The 27,750-nt window shown below is 44.0% G+C and overlaps 1 protein-coding gene across 1 annotated transcript in view; it reads right to left on the bottom strand.

Annotated features, from left to right (window-relative positions):
• Positions 1 to 304: 304 nt before the first annotated feature.
• LOC146809709 (germ cell-specific gene 1-like protein) overlaps positions 305 to 27,750 on the bottom strand; it is a 138,642-nt gene continuing 111,196 nt past the window's right edge. Inside the window, exons 3-6 of the mRNA XM_085614370.1 lie at positions 17,693 to 17,740; positions 13,002 to 13,154; positions 10,699 to 10,810; positions 305 to 5,181 (exon numbers count right to left, since the gene is read on the bottom strand). Coding sequence (XP_085470496.1) covers positions 4,833 to 5,181; positions 10,699 to 10,810; positions 13,002 to 13,154; positions 17,693 to 17,740 — 662 coding nt within the window. The 3' untranslated portion in view covers positions 305 to 4,832. The remainder of the gene's footprint in view (positions 5,182 to 10,698; positions 10,811 to 13,001; positions 13,155 to 17,692; positions 17,741 to 27,750) is intronic.

The raw sequence follows: 27,750 nt of genomic DNA, 5'->3' as shown, positions 1-27,750 counted from the left end.
TTAATTACAGCCTCCGAGCACTATTTGCTCAAATAGCTTTGTCCTGCCTGCTGTTGCAGGCAGGACACGCTCTCTCATAACACTTTAAAAAAATCTTTATAGCACGGGCCTGAACGCATTTGCAATGCAATAGGTCTTGCATTTGCGAGAGTTTAAGCTATTGGCATTGTAAATGACAATGCCTTTTATTTATCTGTTTTAAAAACAACACAGCATTGTCCTTTACAATGCCAATAGCTCAATCACTCGTAAATGCGAAACCTATTGCATTGCAAATGCTTGTTCTAATATTATTTCCTTTGCCATTTTGTTTCAGTTGCTTATTGAGGAAGTGAAGCGTGTTATCTGCTTCTAAGCTTATACTTTCTTGGTATTTGATGCCCTCTGTTTGGAACCATTATTACAGTGTATGTAAGCTCTATTCTGGGTGGTGTGGCTCTTGCAAGCTGCTTTACCTCCTTTATGGCATATTCTGCTTTACTGCTGGACCAATTAAAGATTATTTCAGTCTACTTAGCCAGTGTGAATTATTCAAACTGATTCCTGTAGTTTCAGAAAAATATGGGATTTGGAGGCGTGATATGCTTCATAATCTCCAAACATATAGATTTCTCCCAGAACATAAGTTACTTTACAGTTCTTTTCCTAGGAATTCCCAAACAACATGGGATTCTGTGAGTTGTAACTCCTCTCCATCGCTAACCAAACTGCTTCGCCAATCATAGACTTTACTTTTCCCCTCCAGTTACCTCTTTTCTGGCTTTTTACATGAGTTGCTTCTCACTCAAAGTGCTGTCGCAGGAGCATAGCCTGGATAATTTTCATGATAAAAGCCAGACAAACCCATCGAATTGTTTAAAGAGCCGTAAGCGGAGCTTTAAAGTGGATTTTCTGCTCAAATGGAATCCAGTAAAGAACTCAAATTTGGGGGGTTGGGGATACATGATCATTAATCATCCTTTCTGAACCCTAGTAAACTCCAGGGTGATGCTTTCTAAAGCAGTATAAAAAGTTGGAATATTTATTTTGGTAAAACCACGTACAAAGCGTCACTGCAGTCCAGCTTATTGAAATAAATGCTGGAATTCTGCTTCCTGTGTGATATGTAAGAGGCAGGAAGTCATTAACAACCACACTTGGGGAAGTAAAGACAGCTGAACTTTGACGTAAGTCATTGAGGAGGTACACGTTGGCAGCCCTGAACGAATAATCCTATCGCTGCCACCCACCGCATCTATTTCCATCCACACGGATCTCATCCAGTTCATAATGGCCACCAATCTTACATGGCCACATACGCTGTGACACCTCTATCACAACACATTGGTGAAGTCAAAACATATGGACCAGATAAACTGAACTATGTGCTGTACAGAAATGTTGACCATGATGGGCGACCACATAGTTCCTTGGCTGACCTATCTCATCAGCGGACAGAGATACAACTTGAATTGCAAAAGGGTGAGCTCTTGTGTTCAGGACAACAGAAAAGATAGCAGCCATTGGAGCTCTGTCTGCTGTGCTGACACTAAACAGCCGGCAGTATTTGACAAATTCAAATACCACTGGTAACTATAACAAAACCAGGGCTGTCGCTTTCGGCTCTCATGAGGAGATTGTTGAGGACTGAGATCAGCTCTAATTCTCTTCCTCTAGCATCAGAAAACATGAGACCTCCACAAAGTCTCCAACTTGGATGCTCGCAATTCCGTCTGGAAGGAGGTGACGGCATAAGATAAATGTTTAGGCAAAGATTAAAAGGAACTAAACATTCATAATATGAAATGCATTGAGGCTTGGTGAAATTTTTGGTCTTCAGATTTGATCAAATTTAACATACTATGAGGAAATGTGTCTGCATTCATACAGTGGGGGGGGGAATGATAGACGCCACCCTTTCTTTAGTTAAACTAACTTTGTAGCACTCGTCAGAAATTATGAAGCACATAAAAACAATGTATAACAAAGATGAGTGAAAATCTTTGTTATACGATTGGTTAGTTGAGGCTTCCTGATGGTGCCTAGCAATGTAAAATCGGTGTGGTAGAATTTCCGTGCATGTAATTTGCATGTTGCTAACTCTGCCTTTCCAACTCTTCATTAAGGAAATCTTATGTTCATTTCTACATCTGTGTGCACTGGAAAAATAACAAAAAGCTATTGTGCAATAAGTACCTTTCTCAAGTATGCTCATCGTGCTATTCAATAAAAAAATAAAATCAGGACGTTTATTGCTAATTAGTAGAAAAAGGTAGCCTTCAGTGTGGTTCGTAATGTCATGGTTAAGTGGTAAAGTTGCTTGTGTGATACTTTAGCTATCCAAAAAGGGCAGTGTGGTGCCTATTTCATTCGCTCATACATTCAGTGTTTGAGTTGTTTTGAGGATTCTATCTATGGTCAATGTTCTTTGAGGGCAAATTCTTTCCAGTAAAAAAAAAAACACTTCGGGCTTCACCCATTGATTGCATGTAGTTGTATATGATCTCCACAGGAAAAGCATGACTGAACAGTGACAAATCCATTCATGGCTTTGTCAGGGTTTTATAGAGTCAACCAGGTGGATGCCCGTTGTTGCATTTGTCACATTCCTATTCTTGCTCCTAGCCAAGAGCCCATTGGCCATTTGCAGGTGGGCGTCATTACTCGCTCCACCGTGGAGGGGTGGTGGACCGAAGAAGTGGGTCATGACCGGAAGTGGTCATGAGTTATGCGACAGAGGGGAGGGGGCAGAGTAGAGCCCTTTAAAAGTGGGCTACCTCCCAGTGACCCCCTCTTTGTCCCCTTATGTGCTGCGGGAGCCAGACTAAATGTTTGCCACCCACCCACCCCAACATATCTACATGGGTGCTCATCGTAGCCATGTAATGACACTAATGCTTGAGGACGCTAAGTTGCCCAGTTGGCTGCCTTCTTCGGGAGAAGCCTTTCAGTGGTGAGGCTGGTTGGAAGGAGGGCTGAACTGCTGGTGGCTCTAGCCCTACCTCGGATACCCCAGAGAAGATATATGTGGGGCATGACCAAGAGTCACGGGATGCCCTGGCAGGGACCAATGTGCTATGCGGTCTCTGGAGATGTCTGAAATGTTTGATGTGAAAGTTTATCACCTGGTCTTTCTCTACTATGTTGCCCCCAAATGGGGATATGAATAGGACATGTGCAATGCCATGTTCAGGTTTGCTGTATATTTTGCAATATCTTCCATTCTGTAATGTCATTTTTTTACAGTGGTTTATACCACCTTGTTTCATGTGGAGTAAATTTGCTATGCCCTAACCTAAGAAGTTGAGTCTGTTGCCTTTTTGTGGGGGGGCGAGGGGACCACGCAGTTAGTAAGGGTGGTTCACCCCATCTCCATTGCACGAGCGAATGCACTACCGTCAAGAGCCCATCGGCCATTTGCATGTGGGCGTCATTAGTCGCTCCACCATGGAGGGGTGGGAGACCAAAGAAGTGGGTCATGACCGGAAGTCGTCATGAGTTATGCGACGGAGGGGGCAGAGTAGAGCCCTTTAAAAGTGGGCTACCCCCCCAGTGACCCCCTCTTTGTCCCCTAATGTGCTGCGGGAGCCGGACTGAATGCTTGACACCCACCCCAACATATCTACATGAGTGCCCATCGTAGGCCCATCGTAGCCGTGTAATAACCCTAATGCTTGCGGGCACTAAGTTGCCCAGTTGGACGCCTCTTTCGGGAGAAGACTTTCAGGGGTGAGGCTGGTTGGAAGGAGGGCTGATCTGCTGGTGGCCCTACACTTCTAGCCCTACCTCGGGTACCCCGGAGATTATCTGGGGCATGACCAAGAGTCGAGTGATGCCCTGGCAGGGACCAATGCGCTATGTGGTCTCTGGAGATGTCTGAAAAGTTTGATGTGAACTTTTATTCCTATTCTTGCTCCTTAGTCAGCCTTGTTAGAAACAGATAAAATAGAGCGCCCACATCTTAATTTAGTTTTCCCCATACTTCTGTTTCTTTTAGGGACTATTAGGACGTCTGTGCCTTGATTGTGAGTTAAGGGCTGCATTCCATTCCCTTTGCAAACACTTGTTAAGTGCCTCTTTGTGTACTTTGTTTTTAAATCAGGACTAATGGTTTGGTTTGGTTGTTTTTTCCTTGGCAAACTGGCTATTTGTGAATTTGCGTTTAGACTTTCTTCATTCTGGTTTCACTTACTTGGTAGTGGCTTATGCAAGAACAGTTGTCTACTTTTGACGGTCTTCAAGATGGCGTCAAGCAAACAGTGTCATAATGCAAAGGGGGAAAATGCCAGAGCAAAAAAACATAAGGGGCAATTAAATTATAGGATTTGTACTCGTAGAAGAATGGAGGTAAAGTTGACATTACTCATAAAAGACATAGGTGCCAAAAAATCGGATTTGTGCTGCTGAGGCTTAAATCAGAACAGTAACTGGGAGAAAAGGAACACTCTATTCTCTTGGGGGCAGGGAGTCGTTTAACCTGGATGAGAGGAGTGGAGTGGTATGGAGGGAGAAAAAAAATGCATCATGCATCTATGGAAATGAATTGTACATGCACATGTAGAATACAATATATTTACAGTTTATGAATGTGGAAAATCAGACTGGTACTCATTGGGGAATTACACAGGAGCTGAATATTCGGATTCCATGGTTGGGATAGCAAATGTTCCTCATGGATTCCAGAACAAACAATTGCCCATAACAGAGGACAGGCCCCTGCTTCCTCCTTTCTACAGAGAGAATTTAGAAACATTTTATGGCGAGCAACGTTTGGCCACAATATCCCCAGTCCACTTCTTAGCCTTTCTCTCTAATCTCTGGTGCTTTATTGGAAATGTCCTATTACTCCAGCATCAGCACTGCTCTCCATCATCAGTTTCTTCGCCTCCTTCCATCCGTTCTCCTTCCCCAACTGCATCCCTGACAGTTCCCGGCAGGTCTGTGATGCTGCCAACATCCACAAAAACAGAAGTGGTGGAGCCCTTGTGCCAATTAAAAGGGTCTTCCACAGAACCACTGACAGAGAAGATGTACTTTTCCCAGAGGAAGCGGACCATCTGTGAGTCCAGGAATGGATTGCGGGCTTGTACGTTCTTCTCAAAGATGCGCCTGCGGTATTTGAACTCCAAAATTGTCTTGGTGTAGGTGTTCAGAGTTAGAACAGAGGCTGACATGCAGAGGGTGAAGGAGAGCCAAGCCAATCTGCAAGGGAAGGAGAAAGGAGGCGATTAAAGACAACATTTTCAAGTTAGCCTGTATTTGACAAATGGAATGAAAATGTGCCCCTTCTCAAGTATGTGCATTTGGTAGCCATCTTGCATGTTTGAGTGGAGTCTTCGCCCAATATCCCAACTTTATGAATAAGAAAAAAAAGGCTAATGGAATTAAATATATATTAAAATACCCCCTAGTGCACATACACCTCCTCCCAACACAAAAGAACGTCTGCCAGCCTTTTCATGACGGTTTCGCCGTCATGGAAAGGATGGATCACAGCCTGCATCATAATATGGTGGACGGTGCCTGCTAGGCACCGGCACCTTTTTATGCATGCAGACCGCTCCGGCAGGCAATTGGTCCGATTGCCTGTGGCGGTTCTGTGGCGGACGGTCTTTGCGTCCGCCACGGTCGCAGTATGGATCCGCCCAGCATCCCAATCTGGCGGGCTGTCAATCCACGTTTGATGACGGACGGATTGCCACCGCACGTCTGGCGGTGGCGGTCCTTCCGCCATCATAATGACCCCCTTAGTCATTATTTACAATCTGTACTGTGAGCCAAAATGTGATGTCTAGAAATGGAAACTTATTTAAACAGTCTAGAATCAACTACAAGTCCCCTAAAGGTACAATCATCCAAGTGCTGGGAGCTCAGTTCTGAAGTTCCCAGTAACCCCAACTGAGAAATTAGCAAAATTACATCACTAAATGAAAAATATGTACACCATTCCTCTTCAAAGAGGCATTTCTAAACCAGAGCAGGGAGTATCCCTCTATCCGGAGTTTGCAAGACAGGTTTAATTTATATGCCTTATTCACTTGCCCACACCTTAAGCTTCTGAGCTACCCTCCTATATACAAGTCTGCAACTTATCCATCAGTTTTTGCCCCTGCATTTCACACGATAGTTACTGAGCCTTTGAGGTTCCTATTGACCCTGAGGCTGCAATCACCTATTCGTTCTTAAGCTCAAGTGCTACCTACCCATTTGTGAGTTGTCTATAGAGCTTGCAGATCTTGGCCCTTAAGCTTGTCACCTGTTACCGGCCCTGTGTGTCACCTGTTAGTATTCGAATTTATACAGCGCATCACCTGCCGTTAGTATGGCATTGCAACACTTTTGTTGGTCCGTGGTTCGACGTTCTAAACGTTTCCTTGCAGACCAGAGTGTTAATTGGTTTTGCTTGAAATCTGTTTATTAACGTTTATAACAAGATAACATAAAATACATTTCATGATACATGCATTGATAAAATATACGCACCACATTTTCATACTGTGCTGCATTTTAACAGTAGTCAACAACATTGTATAGAGGGCAGGGGTGTACTAGAAGTGATGTCAGTGCAGAAGACCCTAACAAGGGGCTTTGCAAGTGGTTAGGCATTTCGTGGGTCTACAAAAACCAATAGAACCATACAGTAAAACCAGAGGTGTGGCTCAAACAGTGGCCAACCCGGTGTGGTGGCTTGGAACAGTATAAGTTAATGAGTCTGAGGCATTAGAGGGGGATGTGGTGAAGGGAGGGAGGGTGTGTGAGAGCAGCAGGAGGTCAAGACCACTGCATCCGTATCATCATCTTGTGGTGCTGTTAATTAAGTAGTCAGAGTGATTTAAGCCAGGGTGGCGTGAAACAGGTGTACTCTAGGTGGGTAAAGTAGTCAAGCAGTGGTTGCCAGATGTAGGCAAATTTAGCATCAGTATGTGCCAACATATGGGACAAACGTTCCATGGTCATAACATACCAAAGACGTGTAAACCATTGAGCAATGGGCAGGGCATTGGGTGCCCAAGAATCGCCTTTCAATACGTAGTAATAAGAAATCATGACCCCCAGATATTGCATATGTTTCCCGGTGTAGAAGAACAGCACCAGCAAACGACAGAGGCAGTGGGGTAGATAGTGCGGAGGCTGGTCGGCGTGTAGTACCATCACATCATGATTTTGTATGCTGTTTCACACTGTGGTTAGTTCTGTAAGTTTTAAGGATGTTGCGCCAGAGTGTTTCCCACTGCTTTTGGGAGTTGCACTGTACAGGGCTGTTCTTCCATTGCGATTGGTTAGTGTAGAGTTGAGGCTGCGTTCAGTGTTGGAGTACTTGTTAGGTGCATGAGATCAAGCACCCTAGTGCCATCATATGCTCTGACCAGTTTCTCAAAAGAGCTAAAGCCCCGCTTGGGTCCCGCAACGTTAGGTGGGTGGAACACCCAGTGACGCAATTGACAGTGTTTTAGTTGTGTTGTCTCAGGGACTTTGAAGTCCACTTTGTATAACTCTAAGGTATTAATGGCCTCCCCCTCTAAAATATCTCACAGAGTGTGACATTCGCCAGCCTCTCAGTTGGAGAGTGTATGGGGGTCAAAAGCTGGCAGGTTACGAGCAAGTGGTGTGTTGGGAGAGGGGAAGGTGGTAAGGCCTGTTTGCAGCGCTGTTCTATCCTAAATCTCGAGGGACATCCTCTTAGGGGTGGCAATGTATGCCCTTCTTGGCCTGGCATGCTTGGGGAACCTGGCTAGGGCGACAATCCAACGCTCGGTCCATGTGAAAACAGTACTTTTTACTTTTGCAGGCTATCCATTCGGAAAGATCAGTAGCCCAGTAGTAGTCGAGTAGGTTATGGCAGGCTTATCCATCTTTGTCATTAGGTAGCATTAAAACGGAGCTGGACAGCCGATGGCTTTTGCCTACCCGAATAAAATCGGGTAAATCCAGTGGTAGGTGTAAGATGGCATCAGAGAGGGTGGGTGTAGGTAGCGAGTGAAAGAGGTAAAGAACTCGACAGAGAACATTCATTTTGATGACGTTAAGTCAGCCCAACCATTACATGTGCAGCGATCTCCACTGTGTAGATCATCCAGAACGGACTTCTGATATTCCGGCCAGTTAGCTTGTGTCCAGGATTTCAGAGTAGGGGTTAAGTTAAGACCCAGATATCTGATAGTTCTAGGAACCCTATGAAAGGGAGCTGGTGTCTGTAAGGCGGGGAGGTCCTTTTTAGGTCTCGCCTAGGCAGCGCGTGCGCTGTGTCTTCGAGACATGCTGTATTCAGGATATGGGCATGAAGCTCTGCCCACTTTCCACCCATCTTTTTAATTGGCTCCTGTCCCTGTCCTTTGTAAATGGTGGCTTTTCATTGGTTATTAGTCTTAGTAGTCCCTCCTTAGTACCGCCTTGTCTCTTCTTGTAACCTCCCATGAGAACACCCCTGTTACATGTGTTGTTAGGGGTAGGACACACACTTGGTCCTACGCTAGGCTGGCAGTGGTAACTTCACTCACTAGAACATCTCACATTTATAGTAGACCATCTACAATCTAATTCGAAATTAACGTAATAATTATTTTGTCACTTTCAAAGCTACTAATTGTATATATGGACATAGCTATTTGAATGTACTCATAGTACTGTCTTGCATGCAAAGCATTTTGGGTATGGTGGATTTATCATATCTTCTACAGGGTGCAGTACCATATGTGACCAAAAGAGGTCCCATGGGCCCTTTTACTTCGGTTGTTACATGTATACTTTAATAAGAGCCTGGGAGCACTATTTTCTTAATTGGCTTTCTTTTGCCTGCTGTTGCAGGCAGGACACTCTCGCACAACGTTTTTTTTAAATGTAAGCAGCACAGGCGCCCCAGATGGGATAATGGCGGACGTGCTTTTCTATTACCTGAACATGGGCGTGCTTGTTTTGTTTTAGTGGATCGTCAGCTGTCCATTGATGTCACCACGGCTTTACAACTTTAAACATATAATTGCTCATATTTCAAGCAGCTGTGTACTGTTTTGCTTAGGAAGTTTATAATGCTGACCTCTAGGAGCAGCTTGCCGTACTGCACCTAGACATGCAGTACTGGTGCCTTGCTCACTAGGGACCTCTAAGAGCAGTTTGCTGTAATGCACCGAGACATGCAGTGCTGGTGCCTTGCTCACTAGGGAACTCTGGGAGCAGCTTGCAGCACTACACCTAGACATGCAGTGCTGGTGCTTTGCTCACTAGGGACCTCTAGGAGCAGCTTGCTGTACTGCACCTAGACATGCGGTGCTGATGCATTGCTCACTAGGGACCTCCAGGAGCAGTTTGCGGTACTGCACCTAGACATGCAGTGTTGGTGCCTTGCCCACTAGGGATCTCTAGGAGCAGCATGCGGTACAGCACTGAGACATACAATGCTGGATCCTGGCTCACTATGCAAGAATTTGCAATGCACTAGGTTTCGAATTACTGAAAGTATGAGCTATTGGCGTTGCATTATTATTTGCAACACCAATACCTCAAACTATCAGTAATGCGAGACCTATTGCTTTGCAAATGCTTGTTAGGTATGGTGAGATTCAGGCCATTTGATTTGGATATGTTGATTTTAAAGCTTGAAACCTGCTCAAAGGCTGTGAGGCAATGAACCACCACAAAGAGGGAGGGTAGATCATCAGCGAAAAAGACTTATTTTGTGGGAGCGCCAGCCAAATGGGATATTTAAAATTGACCCTATCCACTGAATGGCAATGGCCAAGGGTTTCGACTGCCAGGGTGAACAACTAGGGTGACAATGGACACCCCTGCCAGGTGTCTCAAGCAAGGTGGATCGGGCTCATGTGTTGTCCATTAAACTGGATAATGGCTGTAGGGCTGACATAAGATGCAATGATCCAATTTATTATGCCTGGACCTAAGCCAATTTTTATGAAGAACCACATGAAGAAAAGTCCAGCTAACCCTGTCGAATGTCTTCTCCGCATCAAACGAGAGACGACAGGAGGGAATATTGTGACGGTGGGATTTTGCTACCAGGTGCGCAACCCAGCAAATATTACCCGCACTTTGCCTGCTGTGGATGAAGCCCATTTGGTCTGGATCTATGATGTCACGGAGGATCGCCAGGGTCTTTGTGAAGATCTTGGTGTCTGTATTCATGCGAGCTATTGGATGGTAAGAAGAGCATAAGGTGGGGTCCTTGCCCGGTTAGGGGATGAGGGCAATATCAGCAGATGCCATGGTGGGGGTTAATTCCTGTGTTGTGCGTGAGAGAGTTAAATAATGTCAGCAAGCAATCCTGGAAAATAGGGAGGAACAGGGAACGTTCGTCTTCGTCAGGATTATAATTTATCTGTGAACAAGGGCTTTGTTAGCCCAAAACGCATCAGGAATTGAGTAGTTAATCTAATTAAGTGAATTCACCGGATTTGTTCCATCCGCTGCCAATAAAGTTTGTTTGAACAGCGAGTGCGTCTCCAAGCCTAAGGCAAAACTAGTGAAGATATCATGCAACCTTTAAAGTCAATGTGCACCATTACAGCTTTAGTGCTATGATACTACCAGTTTGCATACGCTACTCCTTATAACACACAGTAGCACAACCTAACATAACATAGCGACATAAACCCAAAACTTCCACAGTACTAGGTCTAGACTCTATAAGCACATAAAGACTATCTGTCTTCGCTCTGATAGGGGAACTACTCTGTTACAACTGTGTCATTCTGTTTTTTAACTTACCCAAAGGACCAACCGTAATACCAGGTCTGAGGTCTCCAGTCTTTTGGGCCGAGGTTAACAGTCACCTGGAACACCGTCATATACATCATGTGAGCCACCATGCCAAGAAGCCCTGATGTGAACACAGAGAGAGAATGGTAAATGGAAGAAAATGAAGTACTATAAAAATCACCATGTGCACTCCATCCATCATAATGTTTTCACAGACCTTCGATGAATGTGCTGGTTTTGTGCTACTGTGGCTAGCCCTCCTTGTCTAAGCTCTGCTATCGAAATTCGATGAGAATCAAATTACCCATCAAGGATGACACATGGAGATGCTGTGATTGACTGTACTCTGTAGATTAGATCGGTCAGTTTCATATTGTGCTGAGATGCTGGGATGTCACTCTCTCATTACACTAGCACGACGCGGCTGACTTTAAGTATATACTCCCAAATACACTTTACAATTACACATAGTTGATAAAGCCACTTGCATCAGAGTACACACAAGCACAAAGACAAACTCACCTTTTGTGTAATAAACCTTTCTACCTGAATTAAAATTTTAATGCTACTCACCTTTGACCACACTCAAGTGAATCTGCTCTGGAGTCAGCCCTTAACTGCCCCTTACCTGTAGAACCTCCAAATTTGCACATAATAAAAACAACAAACTGATTACTTTTGAGGAAACAGTTATTAACCAACCTCTTCTTCCAAACCTTCAATCATCCCCCACTTTCCAGTCTGACGGAACCCTGCATGCATTTACCCCGCATGCCTTTACAACACAGTCACTACCCCGACTGCAACGTTACCCGGTGTTACTTTACCACACAAGTTGTTACAACAGCTTGCTGTAGGGAACGCTGGACTTTGGAATAATATAATTACTATTCCAACTCCAGTCTACACAACAGTAGGGACGTAAAAAGGCTTTAGTCGGACTTCGTAATGCGACTTTTCGTCCATGCGTAACCCTGCCTGACTACAGTTACAGCTTTGATGTCCTTCTAGTGGCTTTTTAGACGCAAATAAAGTGATTACGACTGAAGGAGAAACCTTGGGCTGGGCAAGGCAGCAAATCTAGTTCTGCATCGAAGTGACATCAACAGCTATGAAATCCAACTTTGCCCTTCCCTGAGATTTTGTTGACAACAGCTTCAGCAGGAACTCGATGATGACGTATCCAACTTCAAACAACCCTCATGGGATTCAGCCTTGGACTCTACCCTGCTGGAAGACTTTGAGAACCAAAAAGTAGACTTTTAACAAGTGTTATCAGTCATTGGCCTGAAATTGTGCTGCTGCAGGTGCACTATAAAATAAACAGCCCCCGTTAACATTCACCCTTGCCCTTCCCACGGCAGGACTGAATGTTCAAGGGCTTGTAATTCCACCACATCACGAGCCACATGCCTGGCCTTATTTGATGCAGCCAGTAGTACCCTTTCATACCTCTGTAAAGAAAGAGTACACACTCCCATCTCTGTAGTACTAACACACTGCTCTATCAAAGTGTTATGGAGGGAAAAGCAGATAAGTGGGCTTCTTTGGCATGCACCTTAGTGACGTGAGGAATATGATTCTGCCTCAAGCTCTTTATTATGGGGGTTTCGACAAAACATTCAATGAACAGACAACAGATAGAAAAATGCTCATTTTCAGTGTAGCATGCCTACTTTTTTTTTCTTTCAGTAGGCATATCTATGCCAATAGTTTCTGCTAAAGACTCTTTTCTAAATGCCATGTTGGCAAAAGTAATTTTTCCTTAGTTTATGTTGCTTGAAATAGACATAGCTACACCCAGAGTTTCTTCTAAAAACTCTATAGGTTGCCTTGTTGTCATAAGTACAAGTTCTTTAGTTTATCCCATGAGTAAGCTGGCAGGTGGCGCTAGCCTGGTCACTGTCAAGAGATTCTTCAAGACCTACAAGTCCTACTAACTTCCACATCTCATCACAGAACCTCCGCAGTGCCCTACACAGGCTCTACCACTACAAACATCATGATGATGTGTATGTTACTCATACTGCATAATTAACACATGATTGTGAGTCAAAGGAGAAAGAATGAAGGAAGCCAGGTAGTCAATATGTCCACAAAACAATGAATACAAGAGGGGTTGGGGCTGGCTGTGCTGACACTGTTCATAATTGAAAGATGAGACAGCAAATAATGGGGAGAAAAAAAACCCATAGGAAAGAGGGGAAGATGATGACAAGACCTCTTCTATCATTTACTCTGGTTGACCACACCACCCCTTCAACGGAGCAAGATGAACTTGTTAAAGATTATTCAGGATTACGGCTCTTTACCTGCAAGGACAGAAATGATTGCAGCGAAGGCATTAATCTTCAGCGCATTGATGAAGTGACTAGAGCAGGCCAGCTCCAGGCACATCAGCAGGAACCCCAGGCTTAGCAAACTGATGAAGAGGAATTCTGACACAACGGACATCCAGAGAAGTCCTGTAATGGCGCAATGCAAATGGATTCCTTTATTAAAGCAGAAACACAACTTGAACATTATAAACGGTTATATACCTCAAAGCCCGAAACATTGCATAGCTATGGACTACTGATGTCCACTGTCTTAGTATACAAAAGACACGCTAAATCAAATAAAATGGTCTGGAAAAATAGCAACATGTTTTTACTTTCAGATACTGCCACATTTTGAATGAAAGTGAAAACTGGCCACTTTAAATTGGGCAAGCTAACAAATGACCAAAACTCTGATGGCTCTTACTCCGTCAGGCTGTCAGGGGAGTATGTAAGTGGTGGAGATGAGTAGTCTGTGTCGCTGACATATTTAAGTTCCGTCCGACTGTAAATGAGGCGGGTGCAACATTAGTGTTGCGTAGAGGGTACTCCGTTGTCGTTGAAAAGGAGTACCCTCTCTGCCATACTTTAAATCAGGCCCTTTGTGTGTTTCACCTGGTATGGTACAACCTGTAGAAGAGTTTACTACCTGGGGAACAATTTTTGTGAGTATTTACACTACTACACATGGCACACACTCATTAGTAGTGTTACGGGGTGTTAAAACAAATACAGAATGAGCATGGAGCTACACCTACTGTTGATTTAGCGATGAAATTAATAGGCTATTTGAAAACTGTTTCCACGATATTTCTCAGTAACGTTTGATGAGAAGTAGTGGTTCTGGCAGTGCAACACTGTTTGGTGTCTTTCCTGCTTCCCAAAATTTTTTCAGAAACTTACAACTCTGTAAGCTGGTATACTTTAAGGTCTAGAGCCACAAAACTACAACTCAAGGAAGGATGAGTCTGAGGGTTTTGATAAAGAAAAGTCTGCACCGGAGACTAAGAAATCGCAGACGGATACTCAGAAAGACAGGATTTGCTCTCTACAGAAGAATTCCAGTAGCGGGAGATATATTTCGTAGACCATGATAAAATTAAGAAGCAAGATCATTATCAGAATTCTGATAACTTCTCTTTGCTTTTTTTGCCGGACTCTAGTGACAGTAAAAAGACAGCAAAGAGCAGATGGACTTAGTATTGCATAAAAATGAATATAATCCACACACTTGTCCATCAAATAGTTCAGCACCCACTGTTTATTGTTATATTGAATATTATCTATTCTAATCAGAACAAGACTAATCAATTACAACTTTCAGTTTTGTAGTAATATCACACCCATGTTCCATAAATTTGTTAAAAGTCTTTCAAGCTTGTCATGTGTTGATAAATTCTTTTACTGAAAATGAGCAAAGTATTCACACCAGCGTAGCCAACGGGTTTCATCCCTCCTCCCGAGATTTCTTCAGGGTTTTTCTCTCTCATATAGGTGCTCCACAGGCATCCATTCACATTAATTAGTCCAAAGGGTCCTTAATTAAAAAATAAAAAATATTCGTTTTGTTATAACATGATTGAACAGATTAAGCAAGTTTGTGGCTTTAGCCCATGTCAGTAAATAAACCTAGTAAGCGATTCACTGAGCGCGTTCACCGTCTCCGTGTTGCGAGTTCAAATGTGTTGGCTACGCTGGTGTGAATACTTTGCACATTTTCTATAAAAGAATTTATCAACACACAACAAGTTTGAATGAATTTTAATGAATTTATGGAACAAAATTTAAAGTTGTAATTGATTAATCTTGTTCTGATTAGAAAAGATAAGATTCAATGTAACTATAACTAGTGAGTGCTGATCTATTTGTTGTACAAGTGGCAGCAGAAGTGACAATAGTTTTCCAGACTCTCAAACAACATCTGGTAGTGGCTCCATTATTAGAATACATACAGGTTGAAACACTGAATAGACAAATACACTCTCCAGACAGGTCAGTGATGTAGAAATACAAATTGAAGGGGATATAATTGCAAATTTAAAGGTGCATTCTGGTCTCATTTGTCCAATGCCTGTGACATAAATTTTGTAGAGGATGATTGTCCTCCATCATTTATAACTATTCACCTTTAGGTAAGAAAGTGAGAATGGAAGCATTTTCCTCCTTAATGTCTGAAGAACTCAGAGAAAATTATGCATGTGCATGGGTCTTAAAACAGGCTCCTGCCTTGTCTAGAAACAAAGCGGATGGGACAAAGATTTTGTATCGCATTTGATTCCCATAAGGAGTAAGCCCCACGTTCAGGCTCAGTACCCATTAAAACCAGAAGCTAAGCGGGATATAAAGGTCAGCCGTGATCAATTAAAATTTCAAAAAATAATAGTGCCGTACCATTCTACTATGAGTGCCTCTCTTTTTCTAATATTGAAACCCGGTAACTTAAATAGAGTATTAAAAATGTACAATACGTGAACAATCAAGCCTTTGGACTGTTATACAGACCACTTATTCCAGTTCTTGGGGTAGGAGGCACGCTCACTGCGATCCTGCCACCACTTCCTGGCACCAAGAAAATTGAAAAGTGTCAATCAACAACTTCAGAAAGTACTATGTTGCCAATTTTGTTCAACAGACCTCAGCTGACCGCAAGGTCCCTCCAGATCACATCAGTATGTCCTCTCTCTCTATTAGGAGTTATCCCAAGAAGAGTACAGCCTCGCCAAGATCATTGGCGTCCTTTCGGCGACTGATAAACCTGCTGTGTCTCTAGCTTTATACCGGGTACCAACTAAATCAAATAATGAATTAGGCAATATGGTACAACCACCATATTCAACAAGTGAATCTGGTGAACGTGCTACTGCTATATCAACAATAGCCACTTCCATAACCACATTTTATTATGAACCACCAAAACAATCTAGGTCAATTAACATAATACAATTGCAAGAAACGGCACTTCATGAAAATGACTCTGATCCAGATTTTGAGACTGATAAGATCTAAGAAGACAAAGAAATAGTTATTTCACAAATTGGCAGATGCACAAATGGCTTCTTGCATGTTGCTGGTTCCATGACAGATACATTCATCCTCCATAGTCTTACATCGGGATTGCCACTGCAATTATATCACTCCTCATGTGGATTATAATGCTGGTTATAATCTTGTTGTTGATACATGGGAAGTATATTCCTGAGAAGCCAATGATATATTCTGTGATTCAAGAATTACAACTACACCCTTCTTCATACAGAGCCAAAAAGGAATTATGATGCTGTTAACAGCACTGCATATGCTGTGCTTGAGGGCATAATTTGGGAAAGAGTACCTTTATGAGACGTTTGATCCTACAGGAATGATTCAGGTTCCTTATGTTTTAAAACATTGTTTGGATGACATTATCACACCAGGTTTTTTTCAAAGTCATGGGGCATCAATGCTTTTAAAGAACTGATGGATGACCTGTGTTCATATGCTTCACTTGATAATGAAGATCCCTATCTAAACACAAAGAATCCTCAGGAGCTGCTTTGTTTTCCTTATTACATTCATCAAACTGACATGTAACATGTAAGAAATTACACCAAACTCAATTAGGGTAATCACGGCTTTAGAGGTAGTACTGTGACTTAAATTGCCAGATTATCACATCTGTAATGTCAAAAAAATAGGTGTGAGTAAAGATTAACTCCTAATTTTAGAAACATTTTTATATTCACTCTGAATGACACAAATCATAACTAAATGTCATGATCCTGAAGAACGTTTGGATGTAGGTTATTTTTTTTAATTTATGAAGGTTGGATAATGGATACATTTAAGAAAATAGGTCTAAGAGCAATTAGATTGAGCTAAGTGTTATCTTGGACTGTTTCATGATTCCGTTTTAGTACTATGCAGGCACAGAACAGGTCCATGCATCTTTTGCTTTTTAAATAGCACATAAATGCACTCAGCAAATCTCTGAGTTAGTGCATAGTTTGCAGACAGCAACGCTTGGTGTTGGGAAACAAAAGCCCACTGCATGATGTACAGTTGTGTCCCCTGCCCTGCATGCCAAAACTGCAGTATCTGTGATCCTGGCTTGTTACGCACGAATATACTGTGTGCTTAAAGGGCTAAGCCTGGCCTTCAGTAAAATAGATTCTGGACTTGTCCTAAACCTGAAGGGGAACTCAAAATAGCCAGGGTGGTCACTACTCTTTTGTACCTCTGTGGTGGGTGCTTCACCTCAAGACTGACCTGCTGTGCAACACATCACTCCATGTATAAGCTGGGTCAGGCAGCTCGATAGGCTGACATGGGCACATGATAGCAGAACCAGTTCAACGAAGGCAGCTTTGCAATCTACATCCTCTTTGCGAAAACCACAGAATCACAAAAAGGAGGTCATACTTATGAGTTACAAAGGTATTTATGAATGGTTTGTGACTCTACCTGGTTAGGGCCCATCAATGTGATATAGCAGACATCATGTGCAAGTATGAAAGCCCAAGTTTTGGCTAATGCCAATCATTATGTTTATTGAAGGAGTGATAACAGAGTGTATGTAACAGAAAGAAAGCATCTAAATGGAAATGAGAAATTTCTTGCACAAACCTGACCTACTTGTACGTAATAGTCAACTCCATGAAGCGCTTTATCCAAAATGCTAAAAGTCAGAGAATATGGAGCTTTCTTACCTTTTTCAGAGTCTGGGGACAGCTCGAGAAAGCTCCGGCAGAACTCATCTGTAAGATAAAGATACTGATTTAAGCACTGTAAAGCTAACTGATATTTACTTCAAAATGGAATCCTTGTCAATCCCTTCTAAGAAACAGAAAATAATGCAAGGTGCATTCAAATGCATCCAATGATACCAAATAGAACAAAACAAGCTGCCCAAGTTCCAAAGCACTGTGATAGTTCAGGTAGTAAATGGGGATAGTAACGACTGGGTGATAATTGGCAACATGTGCTGGTTATTAGGTTCTTTCTCTGGGATAGTAGTAGGCAACAAGCAGGGAATTTCAAGAATTGCAAATCCTTCCAGCCAGTTGTGAAAGAGAGACCTGATTTTATTCAAGGCAAGGGTATTGTGCAGTCATTTTTCTTACTTTTTTTTGCAACACTTAAAACCAAACTAGAATTTCCACAGTCCTGCTTACATAGGCAGGAAATGTAAACATAGAAAACATACATACAATCAACACCCTATAAAATAAGGCAGACACACAAGAAACTTCAACTTTTCTTGATGTCCACAAACGTTTATCACAGATCATGTGTGAACCTAAAAATGGTCCTCTTTCCAGCAAGATCTTGTTCCTGCAGCTTGACACGTGGTTAGTAGTGACTTGCGCTATGATTAATAAGAAACATCCATCATCAATAGTCCTATGGGTAGAAAGAAAAATAGCTGTGGTGGAATAATACACTTCCCCTTAAATAAAATCTGAACTCTCTTTCACTTCTGCAATTTTATTAGAAGACAGGAGGCTCAGATAAGCATTTTGAAAGCATTTTTGAAACTCTATCTCCAGCATAGAAATCACTCCCCAGCACACGTCTATTAAAGATAAGGTTTCCCAGTTTAGCTAACAAACACAGTTGACAATGTATAACAAATTAAGACACAAATACGATCCTCTCTTTCTTCTTTAGTGTTTATTCACGTAGGCCTTCACAACAGCTTCCAACAGTCAACACATGTTTCGTCGCGCAAGGGGATATAGTCCTGCGACTTCCTCAAGGCTAATTCTTCAGTGTAAAATCCTTTAATCTGTGGTGATACTTCCGGACCACAATGGATTTCTGTATAGGCCGCGTCAATCACAAAAGATCCTATTGTGTTCTCAAGACTTCACAGTCTGGCCGGTATTCACAACGCTTAGTATTTTGCCTCCAAAAACTTCACCCGACGCCGCCAAACATGTAAATCGAGTACGGCAACATGAAACACCGGATTGCAGTAAAAAGTGAAACTCTTGACTATTCTGACACCCTCAAGATGTCTTCTAATCCTGACCAGCCCAAAAGGCTTTACAGTCCATAGCTCTCCTGGCTAAGTGTGCCCCAAAGTCATATCAATCAATCAATCAATCATGGAATTTATATCGCGCACTACTCACCCGGAAGGGTCTCAAGGCGCTTGGGGAAGGGGGTCTGCTACTGCTCGAACAGCCAGGTCTTGAGCTGTTTCCTGAAGGCAAGGTGGTCCTGGGTCAGCCGCAGGTGGACGGGTAGGGAGTTCCAAGTCTTAGCCGCCAGGTAGGAGAAGGATCTTCCTCCGGCGGTGGCTCTATGGATGCGAGGGACGACGGCGAGGGCGAGGTTCGCGGAACGTAGCTGGCGGGTGGGCGTGTAGAAGGTGAGGCGGTCGTTGAGGTACCCTGGGCCCAGGTCGTGGAGGGATTTGTGTGCGTGGGTGAGGAGTCTGAACGTGATCCTCTTGTTGACAGGGAGCCAGTGCAGGTCTCTCAGGTGGCACGAGATGTGGCTGCGTCGGGGGACGTCCAGAATGAGTCAGGCGGAGGCGTTCTGGATACGCTGAAGTCTTTTCTGAAGCTTGGCTGTTGTACCGGCGTAGAGGGTGTTTCCGTAGTCTAGTCTGCTGGTGACGAGAGCCTGGGTGACCGTCTTCCTGGTCTCGGTCGGGATCCATCGGAAGATCTTCCGGAGCATGCGGAGGTTGTGGAAGCAAGCTGAGGAGACGGCGTTGACTTGTCTGGCCATCGACAGGGAGGAGTCCAGGATGACGCCCAAGTTGCGTGCGTGGTCCGTTGGTTTGGGTGCGGTGCCTAGTGCCGGAGGCCACCAGGAGTCGTCCCATGCGGAGGGCGATGGTCCCAGGATGAGGACTTCTGTCTTGTCCGTGTTCAATTTCAGGCGGCTGATGTTCATCCATTCAGCGACGTCTGTCATCCCTTTGTGTAGGCTGGCTTTGGCGGTGTCGGGGTCTCTGGAGAGGGAGAGAATCAGCTGTGTGTCATCGGCGTAGGAAAAGATGTTGAGGTTGTGTTGGCGTGCGATGGCAGCGAGGGGTTTCATGTAGATGTTGAAGAGAGTGGGGCTGAGCGACGATCCTTGCGGGACGCCGCAGATGACTTCGGTGGCCTCGGAGCGGAACGGAGGGAGGCGTACTCTCTGTGTTCTGCCGGAGAGGTATGAGATGATCCATTCCAGAGCCTTCCCTTGGATGCCGGTGTCGTTGAGGCGTTGGACTAGTGTGCGGTGGCAGACAGTGTCAAATGCTGCGGAGAGGTCTAGGAGGATGAGTGCCGCTGTTTCACCGTTGTCGAGCAGGGCTCGGATGTTGTCGGTGGCTGCGATGAGGGCGGTCTCGGTGCTGTGGTTGGCTCTGAATCCGGACTGCGATGGGTCGAGGGATCCGTTCGTCTCGAGGAAGGCTGCCAGTTGCTTGTTGACGACCTTCTCGATGACTTTGGCAGGGAAAGGAAGGAGCGAGATGGGGCGGAAGTTCTTGAGGTCGGTCGGGTCCGCTGTTGGTTTCTTCAGCAGAGCGCTGAACTCGGCGTGCTTCCAGCTCTCCGGGAAGGTGGCTGTGTTGAAGGAGGTGTTGATGATGTCTCGGAGGTGGGGTGCGATGGTAGAGGCGGCCTTGTTGAAGACATGATGGGGGCACGGGTCGGTCGGAGATCCGGAGTGGATGGTGTTCATCATGCGTGACGTGTCTTCGGGGGTCACCTCGGTCCATGTCTGGAGGGTGGCGGCGGGGTGCGTAGGTTCGACCGATGGGTGCGGGGGTGGAATGCCGAAGCTGTTGTGGATGTCGGCGATCTTGCGGTGGAAGTACGAGGCGAGGGAGTCGAAGAGGTCCTGTGCGGGAGTGATGTCGTTGTTGCCGGTGCTGGGGTTGGAGAACTCCTTGACGATGTTGAAGAGCTCCTTGCTGTCATGGGCGTTCTTGTCTAGTCGTATCCACTCCAGACATAACCATCCCATGCTTAACCCATCTAACCTTGTAGTTGAGGTTACTGGTGTGAATGGCTTCCACATAGCTAACAAGTGCACAGTGGAAGGTCTCATATCCTTGTTTACCTCCAAGACATGGGTCCTCACACAGCTTATGATGTGCAGTGAAAACAGGAAACCCCACATAAGTTGACTCATTGTTTGTATGCTCAGTGATGTTAAACTGTACCCCTCCTGGAGAAAAAGTAAATGTAGAAATACCTAGACCCTTACGCCTGAAACTCTCCTAAAGGAAACTAAACACAGCAATGTAACAAATTTATCTCGCAACAAATTAAACGACAAAGTTAATTTCCATTCTGAGACTGAAAACACTGCAACCCCAAATTCACATCTCACATCGTAGAGTATCTAGGTTAAGGAGGGTTTATGCATCTTAGTCCTTTCAACAAGCTGCACACCAGAGGATGCTCCCTTACGGGTTTCCTATCTATCTTTTGATGCTCTGCTGACACCACTGATCTATGCCCGTTAATTGTCCAAAACAATTTCTGCGCTGCCACTGGTGATACCAAGAGGTTTACTACACCTAAAATATGAGTTCCAGACACCAGCCATTCCATACCTCCCATGCTGATCTATAGGCTTTAACTGCACCAAGAGCCCAGGATGCTTGGCTGTACCCAGAAGTAGACCTGAAAGTCCTGGCAAGTCCCGAAATGCCCTGAAAGGTTCTGTCCCACCAGCACTAGTTTGTCCTAAAGCAGAAGGCTGTTGCGCAGCCCATATGGACTTCTCAATGGATAAGGGACTACCAGTGTATGCATTAGGATCTTCCTGGATAGTTCCAAAAAAATTGGATACAAAAGTTGGCTCCTCAATAATTGGGCAACTACTACCACAGAACAATCTGGAACAAACATCTGGATAACATGCCATAATGAGGAAAAGCATAATGACTTCTCCCATACCAGTCCTGAAGAAAAGCACCCGTTACCAAGGCCTCTGGATCTGGTCTCTAAATGAAGAACTTTCCAAGCTGAGCTGTTAGCCTGGAGACAAAGAGATTTATAGCGAACGGCCCCCAAATCCTGTCTAAAGCCTTAAATGTTTGCCCATCCAAGCTGCTGTCTCCCATATTCCTTGAACACCAATCTGCTACCCTTTTGGATGACCCTGGAAGATCCTCTGCTATCGGATACCTCCAGCTGGAGGCAAAACTGCCACAGAGCCTTTATCAACTCTGCCAGGAGTTTTGTTCTTGTGCCCCCCAACTTGTTTACATTTCTAATTGCAGTCAGATTATCCATACAAAGGAGTACTGTGCATCTTGCGCTGCCCTATACAAACTCAGGATTGCAAAGGAGCCTACAAGAATCGCTAAACAATTAATGTGGAATGATTGCTCCTTCCTGGACCATTTTCCTGCATTCGAGAGGGTGCCATACATTGCTTCCCATCCCCAAAGATTTCCATCTGATTCTAAAAACTAGAGCTGAGAATGTAGGGAAGATGCCCCTTCTGTCCAAGGCATCTATAAGGTCTAACTCCATATTCGCTTCTGCTCTTGCTTCTTGATCTACAGGCACCACCTTTGAATAACTTAATCCTTTCTGCACATGTATGATTTTTAACCTTTGCAGCGCCCTGTAATAAAAGAGTCCCAGGAAGATTGTCTTTATAGATGAAGACAAAAGACCCACCAACCCTGGCAATTGTTTGTGGGAGTCAAACATACCGATGGTGATAGGAGGATGCTTGCAACAAGTCTAACCACTGGCTATCACTTGGGTAGCATTCAAACCCATTGTTCTTTTGACGACCATGCCTCCTTAGATTAGACCCAACCATACACAAAGCAGTCTTGGTCTTTCTCCAATGGGAACAGTCCAGCTCAAACTGCCAACTACCTCTGAGACCTGAGGGCTGCCACTAGTGGCTTTAGCAGTTAGTGATACACCAGGGAGTGGAGAAAAACCCATATGGAAGGGATATCGACCTGTAAAATTGACCATGCCTATAAAACTGAAGAAACTTCCTGTGTTCCTGATACATTTGTACTGTCCGATAAGCATCCTTCAATCCAAGAGCACCATACAGTGCCCTGGAAATAAGATATCCCGAAGGCTGATGTTCTTCCCCATTTTGTGATTACTGTGCATTACAAAGTAATTGAGATCCTTTAGATTTATTTCTGGCCTAAATTTGTTGGTTGCCTTTTACACTAGAAATGTCATCTATTCCCCATCCGCTAGTATATCCTGCACCTCTATAGATTTCAACTCCATATTTGATTGTGAAAAGTGAATTGGAGCTGGAATTGTGAACTGGACTGGCACAGCTTAAAAGTCTATTCTGAACCCCTGAATTGTTTAAATAAAGGATCCATGGATCACTTGAAATCGACCCCCACTTTTGCACAAACAATGCAAACCTGCCTTATACCTTTGCAGAGGGAACTGAAATGACTGTTACCGTGGGTCCCCCTCCCCTTGCTTATCCACCATAGAATTAGAGATGTCCACCTCTTCTCCTCTCAGGTAAGAACATTGGTATTAAATACATGTACTGGCATTTGTAGTAGAGATAGGACTTGAAGAATCCTGCAAGGCTAGCGAAGTAGTCCCTGTACCTGATGAAACCCGCCCAAACACCCTCATTAGTGAGGAGTGGGCCTTCTCAAGAGATGTGAATACGTGAACATACCTGCTGTTTTCTTTATTGAGTTTGTCCCTAATTAGGGACACTTAAGCATTCAAGTCAACATCTGCCCTTCCTAGCTTAAATTAGGGTAAATTGTTAACAGTAAGCCTTTCTCTCAAAGGACAACCCTGAGTTAGTGTTATCCAGAAAACAAATGGCCATCTAGGCTCACCTGAGTGCTTAGCTTGTTCTGCTAAAGTTAAAAGGCCCAGAGTATCTGAAAAGCTTGCTTTGGCAGGATGCCCAACACCCTGTCAACTCCCCTTCTGGGGTCCTTGCTACCCCTGCTTAAAACTTCTTAATTTTGGTATCAAGCACAGGCTTCTTTACCTGAATGGAAGGCCTAGAGCATTCTGCCCTCATCCTAGATTTGGTTGCCCTATTAATAGGAGTCCTGATTATTGTCTTAATGTTTTCATACAGAAACAGGTGAGGGAACCAATCTGCAGAATTTGGATACAGCAACAACCCAGGATTAAAAGAGGACTGCCATCATCATCATCCAAAGTCACAGTCTGTGGTTTCTCCTCCTTATTTTTTCTTAGCCATATTAGGATTATAATCCTGGTCATTATAGTAATCCTTAGCATAAAAACCATTTAAACATGTGAAAAATATAATTAAATAGTCTCTTATATTGACCACCAACCGTACTTGAATCCATATCATTCCATAAGGTATTTAATTCCATATCTCCATGCAGAATTTAACCACCACAGTGCCCCTGCTTATTATCCAGCACTACCACATGCTTATTATTCATTACTTTTGTTTTAGGCTGTGCGGGTGAAAATAAACTTGATATTGCATTTGCCACTGAGTTTATGGCCACATTTTTCAAATATGCTACTGCTTTTTTAATATAATTTGACATAGATGAATCAAGAAATTCAAAGAGATTTTTCATAAAAACTTCTTCCTCCACTTCAATAACATTATTATTATCAATTCAATATTAGCTTTCTTCGATTTTCATAAAAGAAACAATGAAAGCTTACAATAAATCACAAAGCCAGTGCAGAATGACTTACTCAATCATAACCAGTTAAGTTACAAAATTAGCAATTAAAAAGATAATATCAATGTGAACAGTAGTCCTCATAATGAAAATGTGCAAAGATAAAAAAGTCGCTGTTACGCTATTGACGCTTCATTCCGTTGAACCATCTTTTCCTAAGGTAGATCACAGACCACATAAAACTTGATATTCTACAACAAATCGGTAAAGAGGTTAGTTGTTGCAAGAACAATGAAGCGGGTGACATTGTCTAAAATTGTAATCATGTAAAATAGGCAATATAAAAGGACCTTATAAAATGTAGAAAAATACATTATATGCAAAGTACATTGGCTAGATTTGTGGTCACAGGGGCATTTAATCAGAACATCCAACCTATCTTTAATATTGGGGAATGTAACTGAAAGGCTAAAAATATGCAGCCTATAATGTGTCAAAACAAACCTATGGCAGGAATTTTGCACAGAATTAAGATGAGGCTGCCTGCCTTCATTGATAAGTATCATTTTGTTGTTGGCTCTCACTTGGGTTTGCTAGTTCCAAAGATAGTCTACATTCTTGGAGCAGGGATAACCATTGCTTCTTTATATCTCTTCTACTGATGAGGTGAAGGGTATCAGGGTTCTCAAAGTACTCAGCATGACCTATTTCCAAGCAGATCTGTTTTATAGATTTGAACCAGGGGATTTGGTGAGCCAAAGACAGTTTAAGGCAATCAATAATAATCTTAAAATTTAAAACTGTCTTCACAGGTACATATAGCGTGCTACTCACAGAAAAAGCGCTTCAACGCCTCGTCAGGGGTAGTAAGCGCTATATAAATGCAATTACAATATAATACAATACAATATCTTGTGCCATAATATAATTGGTTGGGAATAGATCACGTCAGTTAGAAACAGTTAGAAACAAAGCCCCAAGTAGCGTGTGACATAAATTGAATTAAGGTTGGTGTAACCACAAATTCACACCCCATATACGGCTGTCAACACGCTTTTCACCTTCTATATGGTTAGCATTTCTCTCAAGGGTTTTTCATCAAATATGATAGCAAAATTTAACAATGCTGAAGTGGATTTATTAAAATGCAACTTCCTGTTGTTAATGGCCCATTTCCAAGAGCCGTGAGCCTCGAACAAAATTCCCAAAAAAGAGAAGGTGGTAGTGAAGTTCAACTTGACATTGTCAATAACTGTCGCGATCACGGGCCAGAGGCCAAGGAATAGGGCAGTGAGCAGTCTCTCTAGAACCGTCCGCCGACATAACACGGTGTCAAATGCATGTATCACCGGTTGGAGGCCACTAGGGGGCAACAGAAGAAACCTGAACTACATTACCCAGGAGCCCCACGTGGAGACAGCCCGGAAGCAGGAAGCGACTCCCTGACCTCCGGAAGACCTACAAAGCCTCGCCGCTCCCATTGCTTGGGGCTTGACAATTTCATCGTGTCCAGAGAACGAGAGAACGTATTTCCGAAGGATTCCTTTCAGCGTGTCCCGAACCCAGCCGAGCGACAATCTTCTGAGCGGCATTTCCCCCGAGCCCTGGTATCTTTCGCCTCCAGCCCCTCCTCTCCTCTTTGTCGAGACTCGGCCAGCAGAAGGTGTTTCCCCGCAGGACGACCGAGTCTCGGAACTCCCTATACCTCAGTTTCCTGGCGAGCGCAAACGGAGCGCTTTCCCGATGAGACAGAGGATTGCTAACCTACGGTGATGTAACTGAAGGTAGAGAGCGGAGCATTCATGCTCGGAGCAGCGGGGACTCCATTCAGGTATTTAGGCTTGTGTAACTGTCGGCTCTCGCATAGTGCCAAGACAAGGGGGATTGTCTTGGAAGCTGTGCGCGTTCCTCCTTGCTGATTTCGTTTTGTTTTGTTTTGAGGGTACGCACGTGCTAAAGCTACGTGTGGTATTTCCCTCCGAAGACCCCTTGCTGATTTTGGTTCTATCATTGACATTTCTATTATTGATCACGCCTTTGGATTCATTATACAAGAGCCAGGAAGACACCCTTGTTTGATAAACCATGGACCGTGCACACGACCTTCTCCTTCCAGCTTCCCCTTTTTAATCGTGTCTTCTCAGGTAGAGAGCCATTGGGGAACTATCGGGGTGGGAGTCATTTAAGGGAGAGTCATTGTTCTATGTTGACCTTGGACATCTTGTCTCCATTCTTGTGCAGTTACCCCGACTGGCCTGGCCTGACTGATTGGAGACCTTGGAGTACCAGAGTGCCGCAGTGGTGTTTACTTTGTCCCTTTCCTTTTCTTCCCTTGAGTGCAGTACTGCATAGCGGTGTATCTTAGCCCTGTGTGGAGTTGCGCCCTGGGGGAATTGAGGGATCTTTCAGCCTATCCTCGTTCCTGCTGATGTTCTACAGAGGTTAGTGGCTACAAAAATTCACGAGCTGCTGGCATCGTGACAGATTGTCAAGCCCACGTATACCATCAGTCTGAGCGATGGACACTAACGCGGTGTTGACCTCGCTGGTGGAGAGCGTGGCGGCTCTGCAGCAGGAGGTTCACACCTCGCGGCAAGAATCCCAAGAGTTAAGAGCCAAGATCGGGACCCTACGCAGGGAAGTAGCAGGCATCTCCAGGAGTGGCAAGAACCCCGTAGGAGGGAAGAGTCCGTACATCAAGGACTGGACACTACCCCCACCTCTATGGGGGTGGGTTCTCAGAACACAGGGTTCTTTTCCGTACACAAAGCCAGTCCTCCTTCCCAAGGGGCTACTCCCACAGTGCAGGTGATACATAACCCGGGTATACCCTTGGCCCCACCAGAACGTTTCTATGGTGATCCGAAGAAATTCGAGACCTTCATTAATCAAAGTCGCCTCCATTTTTATGCAAACCAGCCATTTTTCAAGAAGACGCTGCGAAGACTTCATTCATGATGTCCTATATGGGGGGGAATGCAGCTAACTGGACAATCCCATTGATGGAGCGGAATGATCCCGTGCTGCATGATTTTAAGGCCTTCTGTCTGGAAATGAGGAAACTCTTCGACAGAAAAACACACATGTTGACCCTGGACAAGGAACTCCTCACCCTTCGACAAGAATCACAGGATCTGTTAACGTACATTACAGCTTTCAATCGAC

This window comes from Triturus cristatus, chromosome 7 (genome assembly GCF_964204655.1).
Source record: "Triturus cristatus chromosome 7, aTriCri1.1, whole genome shotgun sequence".
In the NCBI taxonomy this organism is placed as follows: Eukaryota; Metazoa; Chordata; class Amphibia; order Caudata; family Salamandridae; genus Triturus; species Triturus cristatus.
Note: the sequence above shows the minus strand (reverse complement) of the source record. Positions and strands in the feature narration are given on the sequence as shown.